General features: G+C 31.5%; 1 protein-coding gene across 2 annotated transcripts; it reads right to left on the bottom strand.

Annotated features, from left to right (window-relative positions):
- Window positions 1–958: 958 nt before the first annotated feature.
- On the bottom strand, window positions 959–11,983 carry LOC135137274 (uncharacterized). 2 transcript variants are annotated; one of them, XM_064066894.1, is made up of 14 exons: window positions 11,033–11,983; window positions 10,673–10,981; window positions 10,449–10,622; window positions 5,677–5,856; window positions 5,487–5,626; window positions 5,041–5,416; window positions 4,828–4,990; window positions 4,593–4,770; window positions 4,253–4,541; window positions 4,045–4,204; window positions 3,791–3,999; window positions 3,595–3,735; window positions 3,388–3,544; window positions 959–3,285 (listed from the first exon to the last, which is right to left on the bottom strand). In XM_064066894.1, exons 1-14 carry the CDS (start codon window positions 11,885–11,887, stop codon window positions 3,233–3,235), a joined length of 3,384 nt encoding a protein of 1,127 aa, XP_063922964.1. In that variant the 5' UTR covers window positions 11,888–11,983; the 3' UTR covers window positions 959–3,232. The 2 variants fall into 2 exon arrangements, with proteins under 2 accessions (XP_063922964.1, XP_063922965.1); XM_064066895.1 differs by having other exon boundaries at window positions 3,791–3,987.
- Window positions 11,984–13,144: the final 1,161 nt, after the last annotated feature.

Genomic DNA, 13,144 nt, shown 5'->3' with positions numbered 1-13,144 from the left:
ACATCCACGAATATTTATCATACGTGTTACGTCTATTAAAATATCTATAAAAGTCTCCCGTTTTGCCATGAACACTTTTTTTTATTAATAAATCGGGAATGGCTCTCTCTAAATTTTTCAATAAAATTTTACCGTCCTGACACAGAGGGCGATTTTTTATTAAATATTCAACCGAATTAATTATTTTTATTTAAAATTAAACAACTGCACTCGCGCAGAATGAAAATTAAAACCCACAATTGAGGTATTGCTCGTGGTCACTGTCGGAACAGGACCCGATTCCAGCCCAATACCGCGACTAGGCGCATGGTTTCCATGGCAGCGGTGTAAACAAAACGTCTAAATGAGTCGTGATTTGGGCTCCGTCAGCACTTCATTGGCAATAACATCATATATCCAAAACACATCTGTAGATGTACGTTTTGATACATTTTATACGAGTGGAGCTAGATAAAAAATTAATTTTGATAATTATGACACAAATTTCCGGATATTTTTTTAAATGTTGAAAATTACTATTTTACTATGTCCAGTGTGAACGAGCATGTTATTTAAAGAAAAATAACCTAATTTATTCTTTTGAGATACCTGTTTCAAATTTTAAAAAATAAAAGAATATTATGAAAACACAATAAATAACATTACTTTTGGGGCATATTTTTAACAAGCATTTACATGTACATTTTTGAGGTATCATCCTCAACTTTCTGATGAAGTTAAATAAATTAGTTCTAATCGAAATTCTGTAATTATTAAATCAATAAACGTATCTTACCAAATTTTCAAAAAAAAAATCCTACTTATAGGTTCTAAAATAAGTAGTAAATTTTATAAAAATATGGATATATTATTAAACTGCAGATTAGAAACATTTCAAAATATAATAAATTTCAAAGGAAAGTTACCTATGAAAATTTTGAGATGCCGTCATAATATAAAAATCGTGCGGATGAACAGATACATTTTGTTAACGTTTAATGGCCTATAGGATCACCTTACAGTGCTTTAAAAAATTCACAGTAATCAGTTCATTTACTTTGAAGATGCGAAATGGGGACCAACACTTTCGTATTTCACAAGCTGCGAATCGTCAAAAAACCTTGAAATTAAAGATTCGTGTAAATCAATACTCCAATACATCTCTAGCCTACCCAAGAGAAATAAAAATGAATTCATTAAATACAAAATAACAAACATAGTAGTATAACTTACAAAACATTTTATTTTAGAAATAAAAAGAAAACACATTAAAAATGACGTATTTTCCATATTTTCAAAATTCTTGCTAATATTTAGTAAACCATTAGTTATAAAATAACAAAAACGTAAGCGTACTTAAGTAGCTACACATTTTCAATTTCACAGTAAAGTTCTCTCACCAAATTTCGATTTTTTTAACAGAAAACAACAAGCAGGTACATAGATTACAGAAAATATATTTTTTTTAATTTTGATGTTCCGCTTTATTATTAACTTGTGAGCGATTTTTATTTTAACATTACGTGTATTTTTCATTATGCTTTGCCAAAATTAGGTTCAAATCTAGATTATTTTTTTCGTATACAGAGACCCTCTACATGGTACGTTTATGGAACAAGTAATCTAAAAGCCTCGACCACGACCGTGGAATAGATACTTCGAGACACTAGTATATGTCCATGTGGTCAACGACGCTAATTACCGTCGCGTCGCCTGGTTTTAGGAACCTACAGACCCTAAAGAAGAGAATCTGTCCAAACCGTCGCCTAGTTTTCACTGTGGTCCTGTTATATGGAAACGCTATGATTGGATAATTTAAAAACGGAGGGAACTATTATGAAAATGACTACAGAAAATACTTGACTATTTATTTTGAAAATTTCTTGTAGAAAAAGACCAAATGCCTAAATCAGACCGTCACAGTAAAATTATGACAATGTATTATTCTATAAAATAGAATCATTTTGTGTTCACTGGTTTTATTCTCGTATTTTCCTCAAGTAAGTATGTCTACTCTAACGTCTCATTGGAATGATTTTGTGATTTTATTCCGTTACATTTACACATTAGGAACAGCAAATTAAAAAAAATATGTGGTTGTGATATAAAATGGCGGCTTTGTCCAGCCTCTCTTCTTTAGGGTTTCAATAGGTAATTCTATCGACATCTGTTCGTAACTGATATAATTAATAAAAGATAATAATACATAGTTATCGACTCTGATCAAATGTCACCTAAGAATTTTGTGTTGCTAATTGTATTTAGAAAGCACTTGTAAACCCTTAAAATAACTAAAATGATTTTCGTACTACATGGTAGAGGCTTTCCATGGGAAGAAGCGTTATCATTTCAAGTCGCTAGTGTATCAACCAAAATTCTACAACCGTGGCATGGACTAACATACTTTTGACCAATTAGAATTCAATGCTTGTGTTGATGAGGCGTTTACTTGTTTAAACTCCATCTTAACTTTGTTAGAAAAGAAAAACTTTTACTAGACAGAAAGTTTTCATTTAGATACCTGATTTGGAGAAAGGATAAAAAAACACAAAACATTTTAGTCTAATAATATAGCGAACTCTACATACGGCAATCTCTTGATTGAAGAAAACCATAATTTTAATGACAACTTTAGAATTTTACACATAGAAAATAAAGGTTTAAAACTTAAATCTCTAGAATGTTTGGAAATTAATAGGTATGAATGACCAAACGGAGTTAAACAAATCTCCACTGCTAAATATGAAATTGTAAAATTTTTTGTGTCAGGTATACAAATGAAAACTTTTCTGTTGTAAAACCAGTTATTCTTCTTCCTGAAGACGGTACTGCGTAACGAAACACGCGTGTAGCAGTGTCCTACAAATTAATATTTTAAACTAATTAAAAAAAATCTTTTCTAACAAAGCTAGAATTCAGTATAATAAAAACTAACTTTTTTAATCGCCACCATATTCTTTTTACAGTTTCTGTTAAAATGACGATCGTAAAATAGATACATCCGTGTATCCCTCATATGCAACGCTATTTGCCGATCGTGTCGCCTGGTGCTGGGAACAAGTCACTAGTGCACTAACCTATATTAAAATATAAATAAAAAATGTTACTTTATACAATTAACAAGTATTTCTAACCTAATTGTTGGAACACAAAATAAGTTATCACTTTTGCAACTAAACCTTACAAATTATCGTTGTATTTACAATAAAACTGTACATTTTTCACATCGACTGATGCACCTGAAAAGAGGTGGTTAACTCGTATCAAAATCTGGAATGTATTCCTCAGGTACATTAAACAACGATCCTGAAATAAAAAAGATTATAAATGAAGGATAACAAACACTTTTGTTTGTTTGCTACATAATATCTGTATGAATAAAACACATAAAAATAAATCAACACTTACTGCTGCAACAAGGGGTATCAGTACTCATTCCACCTCCGCTTTCAAACGAATCTTCAGCATACCTCAAATTCTGTCCATTCTTCTTATAAAATTTATCAAATTTGGAAAAACAACTTTGTATTTCTTTGCTTCGTTCAACATGAATGATATGCACCAACTAAAATCAAGCAATTTGCATGCGAACTTCACTTTTTTTTATTTTCTTACATCGGCCATTAAAAAGTTGGTCCAATGAATAATGGCATCAAAAACAGAAATACTTATATGTTTTTGAATATTGTTGTTATCGTTGAAAGAAAGCAACCTTATGAGCGTTTCAGTTCCTTGCATGATTTCCTTATGGTATTCCTACAGAAAACCAAAATAACTACATTTTTAATATTACCGATTCGATTATGCTAACCGGATATAGACTCTTATCTGGATATTCTGATTTCTGAAGAAGGAATTTAGATATGTGTCCTGCAACTTTCTTATAAAAATTTTCTCCAGGTTCATCTTCATTCGAGTTTGACGTCAACAGCTTGAAAATATAAATCGAATCCTTGATCATTTTCCAAAAACCATCGTCGACTTTGATTCTGCTTTTCATCATATTTTCTGAAACAATAACTACACGATTTATCCTTATATTTCCAGTAAACATCGTCAAATTACCTAAAATATGCGTACTTAGAAGATAAATTATAGTGAAACGATGTTTAATGGGTAAACTATTGAACAACAGGTCGTACATTTTTCGCCTGTCTAAGATACTTCTCGAAATAAGCTGCGCCAATTCGTATCCGTTGTTGCTTATTCGATAATTTGGATGCTTCTAAAATTCAAAATATATAATAAAAATAATTCAATGGTAAATAACCACCCTGTATCCATTGATGTGTACAATTAAAGGTACAAAATACCTTGCAATAAGAGTCGGATTAGACATAAAAAAGTTTTCGGATAGTAACTGCTTTGCGTAATCACTTAAATTAACATGGCGGTCGGCCAGTACTGACACAAAAATAATAAATTGTTCTAATTCCAACTTCAAATAGTCGTCTCGTATTAAACGATCAATTTTCATCAGACAAGTCTTTTTAAAAACGTTGTCACCAAATACTAATTGTTTAAACATGTATCTTATAACATCTTCAAAATTGTGAGTTACCCTGTAAAATAAAATATGTGCATAATTTATTTAAACTGAAAAAGCTACCTACATATTACACAAATCGAACGTCATATTAATAGCCGCCAACTTCACTACCGTCACTGAAGAATTTAAACCACACTGCAGATAATCCAACGCCGTTTCTACTAGGTTTGTTTTCACCACACAAATGTTGGTGTAAAGAAGCAGACAACCGATCCACAATTTCGGATTGAAATCAGCACTTCCTTAAAATTTACAATGTATTTATTACAAATATTTTAAGAGCCAAAAAGAATTCTTACTACTGTGAAATTCATCCGTACATAAGGACAAAAAATCGGTTACAGCCTTTAAATTTTCCTCATTCGGTATAACTCTTCCAAAAATTATCAACTGACAGTAATACACCAATGGAAGAAAACTACCTCTAGTTTGGACAGCTGCGGCAAGCATTCGGTCATATTGCTAAAACTTTAATTATATTTTTCGAAAATTTCCTTTTTTTTAATATCTACCTCCTTAAAGAGGGCAAAATCTTCTTCCAAATTCGTAAAGTCTTCGAGCGTTTTCAGTAAAGAAAAAGCATTAGCTACACAATTCCACCGAAAACTCTGCCGTAGAAGGTGATGTTTGATAAAACACACCATAATTTCATTACATCGTACACTTTGATTTGATCGCGATGGGGCGTTTTTATATATTTTATTATAAATGTAAAACAAGTGCGTCAAATCGGCACGATTGCATATCGTCGTAAAATTATCATTGATGTGGTCGGCTATTACTGAAAGCTCTTTATATTCGGTCAAATGAACAAGAGCACACAGTAATTTCATATTTGATTCGTTTATATTTGAGAGGTTGCCAATTAGTTTCGTGATGTGATCGTTTCTTTAAAAAAATAAATAAATAAATAAAAACGGCTCAGAATGAATAACAAATTGGAGTTTATTGCACGTACCTGATCAATCCCAATGTATGACATTTTTCAAAAAATTCCGAAAAATGAAAATCGTCGGATATGATTGGATCGATAAAGATTTCGCTTTTTACTGGCATTCCTTTGCAGACGTTTGGATAAATCATAGCTGTGTATAAATACTGTAATATAATTATATTAAACGTTAGGTTCATCTTCTCTAAGTTTTTACCTTGACGAATTCCGTTGATGATGCCATGGGATGTAAGGCCATTTTGAAAATTATTTTTAAGAGCTGTAGAGCACTGAATTTCTGATTTTTGTGTGTTAGTGTTAAGTAAGTTTGAGACAGAAGAGGAAGGAATGGTTTAACATCGTATGGTGTGCACTGTTCAGTTAAAAAATCCAGAACCTAAAAACTTTCCCCAATTAATTTATTCCAAATACTTTTTAATACGTTCCATTATAAAACTATCTCAATATACTTTTATTCTATTTTACTACTCATCAATTTTGAAATTTAATGTTTTTAATGACTACAGAATTTAAACGTAAACACCCTGGACATAAAGATACTTTTGGTCCTTCCCAGTATTAACGTTTGAAGAAGAAAATCTTCTACAGCGGTAAAATTTATTCAAATTTAATAAATATTTTTAATTGTTTATGTCTATATACATATTTAGATGGGTGAAGGATACTGCTGACAAAGGATTTCCACGAAAAGCCAACGACTTAAAAACAGTAGACCCGATGATGTTTGGTTAAAAGTAAGTGCAAACTTTCGTAAATTATTTTAAGTTACATTTGTTAGATGATGAAATATACCTAGGGTTTTCTTCAAGACACCCAACAATTTCATCCTAAAACACCACGAAAAGAACTTATGACGATTTATTTGTTTGTCATAACTTTTATTATGAAGTAAATGACAATGACAGTGAGGAAATAAATAAATAATAATTTGTCACAAATACAACAGATGAGCTATTAATGGGATTAACTCTTCAGTACGTTATGTACGGGGTTTCAGGAGTCCTCTCTTTTCTTAGAGGGTGTCTCAGTTGCCAAAATCAGAGTTATTTAGGCAAGTACTACATCCGCCCAACCGCCCTTTATTTTCTTAAATGGTTTGTACCTACTCAGATAAGACTGATTTTGGTAAATGAGATACCGTCTAAAAAAGAGAGGGTGGGTGGGCGGGGCTAGTACCTGCTAAGATAAAACTGATTTTGGCAAATAAAATTCCTCTAAAAAAAATAGAGGACGGGTGGGTGGGGCTAGTACTTGCTAAGATAAAACTGATTTTCACTAATGATATATCCACTAAAAAAAGGAGAGTGGGTGGGTGAGGCTAGTAGCTGCTAAAATAAGACCATTTTTGGTAAATGACATACCTTCTAAAATAAGAGAGGGTGGGTGGGCCGGGCTAGTACTTACTAAGATAAGATTAATTTTGCCAAATAACATACCCTCTAAGAAAATCAAGTGCAAAGGGTATATCACTTGGCAAAATCAGTCTTATCTTGACAAGTATTTTGCCGTTTTTTTCTTAATATGTGTAGACTTATTTCGACAACACACAGGCAGTTAGTAATTTTTGAACATCAAACCGTTGAAACATCCTGTAGAGACCATTCCTTGTCTGAACATGGCCGACTAGTATAAAGATTATGGCCTGTCCAAGAGGTACGATACGTGTTGCCATCTATTAATAATTACTTAATAATTACACCTAATAATTTAGCAAAATTTTAATTTGACTTGACATTATGGGACTTCAAAACGTGTAATGGTGGTCTGTTTGGGTATGAATGCCTTTGTGCCTTTCAAAAGGTGTTAATAATTCTTTTGTCGATTTTGAATTATTAATTGATGGCAGCACGTATGGTACCTTTGGCATTCCTTTGGACAGGCCATAATCTTTATACTAGTCGGCCATGGTCTGAACTGGTTTTCGAATTGAAGATTTTTAATTTTTAATTCAAATTATTTAGAATTTATGAGGTTCATTGTAAACACTCATGATTTAAAAAAACTGGAAACAGAATCAGGTTAAAACAACTATAATATGTAAATAAATAACTAATTAATGAAAAATGGAGCTTCTAATTTTTCACGTATGTTTATATAGTGATGATTGTTCTCTGAATTTTCTTTGTCTTTATTAAAAAGTTGACCTAGATGAAACACATTCCTGCGGATTTTTTTTTCTTTTCAGACTTATTTTTTTAGAATCGCTTATATAGAGTGACTCAAAAAATTATTATTAAAATTTTACACTGCACCGATATGAAAAGAAGTCTACACATATTAAAATAAAAAGGCAATATATAAGAATATCTCTTTATTCCCCATATATGACGTCATGTCAAAATTTTGTCCAATAAATCCTCTTTAAAATATCAAAAATATTGTCACCCCATACTTGTGATTTATCATTTCATTCATATTTTTTAGATTTGCTTATGCAGGTGGCTCAAAAAATTAATGAATGAATCAATTTATTTTATTGATCAAATCAAAACGGCTCACTTCATTTTCCCGAAAATTTGGGAATATAATCCTGTTATTATTAGTATTACACTGCACCAATCCAAGTTGTTATACGTATCCTTCCAAAAGTGTTGATGACGTCATTACATAATTTTGTAAAGTAAAAACTCATTTGAAACATAGCGTAGCACGCTTCTGTACATTTATTTTACCAATACATATTTACATATGTTTATTTCAACTTACAGGAGCTCTCCTAACAAAATAAAATTAGCAAAATCAAATTTTATAATTTTTCGGAAATGCTGGATATGTTTCATTGTACCATTCATTTCATTGTTTCAAAACCATAGAAATATATATATGCACCTAATTTTTAGACAAGTGTTGTGTGTCTTCTAAAGTACATTTGTTTATCCCATTTTCACGATGTCTGAATTGTGTTGTCGTTGATTAGAAAGAACACGTAGAAAAAAAACTTGACGAGAACTCCATGTCCGCACAAATGAGCATGATGTAAGACAATAAAAATTTTATACCTCTGAGCCTCTTTATACCTACGACACTAGAAAAAACGTGATTTTTTTATGTATAAACTGAAATAAATTTTTAAAAAATCAGAATAGTTGAATGTCAACCTTGGATGCAGTATTAGCAACAATAGATTCTTATTAGGAACAACACATTCGTCACAAAAAAAATTAACACCAGACAACAACAAATGCAACGAAACTTTAGAAATCGGTTCTAAAACATTATGAATAAAATAAAGTAAACTAAAAATATCTACTAAAAGCTTAAAGAACAAAGATTATGAAAAAAAATGCTTGTAAAAAATCCTAAAGTATATGCTAAAAAAGTGTTTTTGCCGTCTTATAATATGGGACAGTGGGCGCTAATGGGTTAATAAGAACAAATATACTAATGATATGATGGCATACTATGAAAGTTCAGGAATGGAATTCCAATGGCAAAAAGTATGCCATATGACAAAATTAATTAAAATTAAAAAAAACTATTAAACCTGATATGATTTTTTTTAATCAAATCACAAGAGATAACTTTGGAAAGCTATCTGAAAAATATTTTGAAAAGTTGAAAAATGTAGACGAAATTAACTTTTTAAATTATTTACAGAAATAAATTATAATTTTTTTAATTCAACCATTTTAGATATTACTTTAGAGTGAAAATCAAATTAGTATGTGGGCTCACTGTTACGGATCAACGCAGGCATTAATACAAATATGGCTTTGGAAAGTTTGAATAATTTTTTAAAAACAAATCAAATAAAACGACGTGCAAATGCTCCTGTGGAAAAACTCTTAAATAAATTATAAGATCTAATGGATGCGAAGATTTGGAAAAGAATATTGGACATTGAAAGACCCAATGCAAATGATCAAGATCAAATGACAATGAGTACGTTTACAGCGGGCGCTTAGTCCGCGACCTAAACACCAAATTCGACCGAAGTGAGTTTAGTCCTCATGCTGTAAACGCAGACCAAGTAGTGGACTAATGGATAGGTCCGTCAAGCACTGCCGCATAGACTGACCTAAAACCGGTACGGACTAAGCTGAAGAAATGACGGTGTAAACGGAAAGGGACTGACCCAAGCGAATGGTACCTATTTTACCGAGACGGCTGCTATTTATGTCGTATTCGGTGTTTGCTAATGTCGAATCCTTTGTTGTGAAATACCTTTATTTATTCATAATTACTACTGTTGTTTTAATTGCTGGTAAATAAACACGATGACTGACGTTACTATAACATCAATATAATTTTTAATAATACGTGGTAAAAATGTGGTTGAGCAGCTTGCATTATTGCCGATGTAAACGCAGACTAAAAGAGTACTACGTAGGTCGGATTTAGGTGAGAGTATGGGTTAGTCCACCATAAGCTTAGCGCTGTAAACGTACACAATAAAGGCCCATCGTGCTGAAGAAAAAATGGACAAGAATTTGATTGAAGTATCCTTTGGACAACTTCAGGTTAAGTCAAAAGGTGATAATGTATACAAAGTAGTTTATAATGAATTATGTGAACGAAATTGTTTAGAAAGTTTTAGAAAGGTTTAAATGTGAATGTCCAGAATACGCTATAAAAACATGTGTAAACATCCATTTTGTAAGTATGAATGAAAAATACACTTTTAGTCGCTGCATTTACAGCAAATATGGTCAAAACATTTATAAGAACTAAAAAAGTATGTCGTTTTCGCACGTACGACTGCATAAAAAAATCTTTTTTGAATTATATTCTTATGAAAAATATCTACAAACAAACTTTCTTTTGACATAGAGTTAGTTGCTGGATGTTTTAAAATGAGTAACTTGTTTGTAAATAAATGTAAAACGCCTGTATAATGAACACATAAACATTTTAATTTTAAAAAGTCGCGTTTCACTTCCTGTATCAAAACTGTAATTTATATATGTAAAAATAATAGGTACTGAAGCAGTTACAAAATTTTGACAATATAAAAATAAAACTTCTTACCTCCCTGTACATTTCTGGATGATCCTCTTCACAAAACAACATTACAGAAACTACAATTACCAACAAATTTTTATTTTTCGAACGGGTACCCCACTTCTTGCTCATTAGAGTCTGAAGACCTCTCAACATCATAGGCACATTCATGTTCTGGTTATTGCTGCAGTTTAAAATTGCCTAAAAAATAGCAATCCATTTTTCCACATTTCCATATATAAAATAAAAACCTTCATAGGTGTTTTTATATACTCTTTTTCTAAATCTGGCGACATCAAAATCTCCGCTAGCGACTCAACTGCATTATTTGAAACTTCACTTTTGCTTGAAAGACAATTGAGTAAAATCTGTTTAAGTAAAATTTCATTTGTCACTTTAACTTTCTCTGTGGGAACATACTTGGGAGGGTAGCAGATGATGGATAATGCTAGTTTAAATAAGTTTTTATGTGGGTTTTTGGTCATCATCATCTTGTTTAAAATGTCAAGCAATGTGCGATAATATTTCTCTTTTAAACCATTCATTATAAATACCGCCTCCTACAATTTTTTAAATTAACATTAACCAATAAAGTTGGTGGGAATAATTACACCAAAAAAAGTAAAGTCTGGATGTTTCCAAATATGGATAAATGCGTTCAGGAATGTTTTGTACCGCTCTTCCTTAAATTTTTGATGGAGACTTTTGAACAAATTCCGGAAGTTAAGTTGAATTATGTTAAAATGACGCGGCGTTGTATGTATTGCGTTATGTTTTCTTAAACCATTAAATAAATACGTCATTATTATGAATTTTCTTGACTGAATGAGTTCCTGCTCATAGAGGACTTTTAAACTTAACAGGCTTTCAAGCGCTATAGGTTGTGGATGATTCAACATTTCAAAATCATGAAAAACTTCCTTTGATTTGATAAACATAATATGTATCAATGTAGCTAATGTCACCTCTAAATCAGAAAGAGTGAGTTTAGCTCTCACAAGAAATTTTCGTAATTTAAACATTAAACGATTGGCAATATGTTCTGTTGCCACAGCTTCAAGTGATGACTCTACAGTAGAAATAGTAATACGATAGAGTTTACTCTTATAAAATTCATCACGTTGTGGAGTTGTCAGTAAATGTAAATACACCTCTGCAGCGTACAAGACACATTTGTACGAGATCAGCTCATGTGATTGCGTTATACACTGGTATATTAAAATCAAGAGATACACTTTCAATTCTTCGTCAATTTCATCGAGTTCTTCTGCCATATTCAACTTCTCTAACGCAATTTCCCAAAACTGTTCGAGGAGTACAGGCAAGTGGTTGTTAAAGTCGTTAATGGCATTTGCACTTATATCCCCATCAGAGTTAATTCCTTCAAGTTCTTCCCATAAGTGAAATACATAATCACGACAATGAAGTTTTTCGTTTTGATCACGGATGTAACTTGTGAAATCCATTTTACCACCAATTATTTGTAAACACAAACTAAAAACCGTAACCTACAAAAACACTGTCAAATATCGATAACGTAGACAACTGTAAAATGAGTACTCGAACCACAACACAGAAACCATAGAATATCCTCCTGACAGAAACATTGATTCCATCACATTCCATAGACAGATACACTTGTTTTTTTCTAGCTTATTTATTATGTTAATTCTAAAAAGCGCAATACGTTTCTCATACGTTGTTTTATAGATTTTATTTTTACTTCCCGAGCGTAGAGTTCATCGAGAGACTGGTTGCTTCCATATTTTCTCGAAGTGTCATGAACCCAAAAGGACGAAAAAATGGGTCCCCGTTTCCGACTATCTGTCTGTCTGTTTGTCTGCCGACTGTCGGGATTTGTATTAAACAAATAATCTCTGAAACTACTGCACCAATTGTTGCCAAATTTTGTGCTTAAATTAATCACATGGAGATATGTAGTATTAGTTTCTTTAACATTGGTTAAATGAGGGTATGTAGTTCTGTAAAATTTAAGAAACATTTGTTCTGCAAAATTATAAAATGACGTCATAATTGTTTAGGAGGCCATAAACGAAAACATTTTGATTAACGATTTACCATGCTTACGACAATCTTAAATTTGTAAGTTTTTAAAGCATTCGGTTTTACAATTTCAAAGTTAAGTTGTAAAATGTTACACAGTTTTGATTTTTTCACCAAAAATTTGGATGTTTCGGGTGAAAACTCGACTCGGATTCATGAATCACACAAGCAGGTGTATGCAATCCTATAAAATTAAATGTACAACACGAAAAAAAAAAGGGACAAATTAGCACGGGCAGCCCATGAGTTGAGAAGTTGATAAGGCAAAGTACATTGTCGTTTTTATTTTAGGACAGCACGTAGAAATTTTTTGGCAAAAAATGGAATTTTAGAAACATTAAGCAAGCCAAAAAACGTGTAATATATCATTTTTCTATGCCAGACAATCAATTTTTACTTGATTATTTTTTTGACTTTTGATTTTTCAATTTGTCGTTTTTCAATTTTTCGTATTTTCAACTTCTGGCTTTTTCAATTTTTGATTTTTGAACTTTTGAATTTTTTAGTTTTACGATTTTGTTGTTTTTAGTTTTTCAATTTTTAGATGTATTTTTTTTTACTTTATGATTTTTAATAGAAGGTATGCATTTATTAATTTCGGCAATGACAACAAAGCACACCGATGTCATTCGAATGTGGTTGCTTTTTCGAATTTTTAA

The sequence above is a fragment of the Zophobas morio genome, unplaced genomic scaffold (assembly GCF_036711695.1).
Source record: "Zophobas morio isolate AGI-343-1 ecotype UQ-CSIRO unplaced genomic scaffold, CSIRO_AGI_Zmor_V1 ptg000029l, whole genome shotgun sequence".
NCBI classification, from domain to species: Eukaryota; Metazoa; Arthropoda; class Insecta; order Coleoptera; family Tenebrionidae; genus Zophobas; species Zophobas morio.
This window is presented reverse-complemented; position numbering and strand designations above follow the sequence as displayed.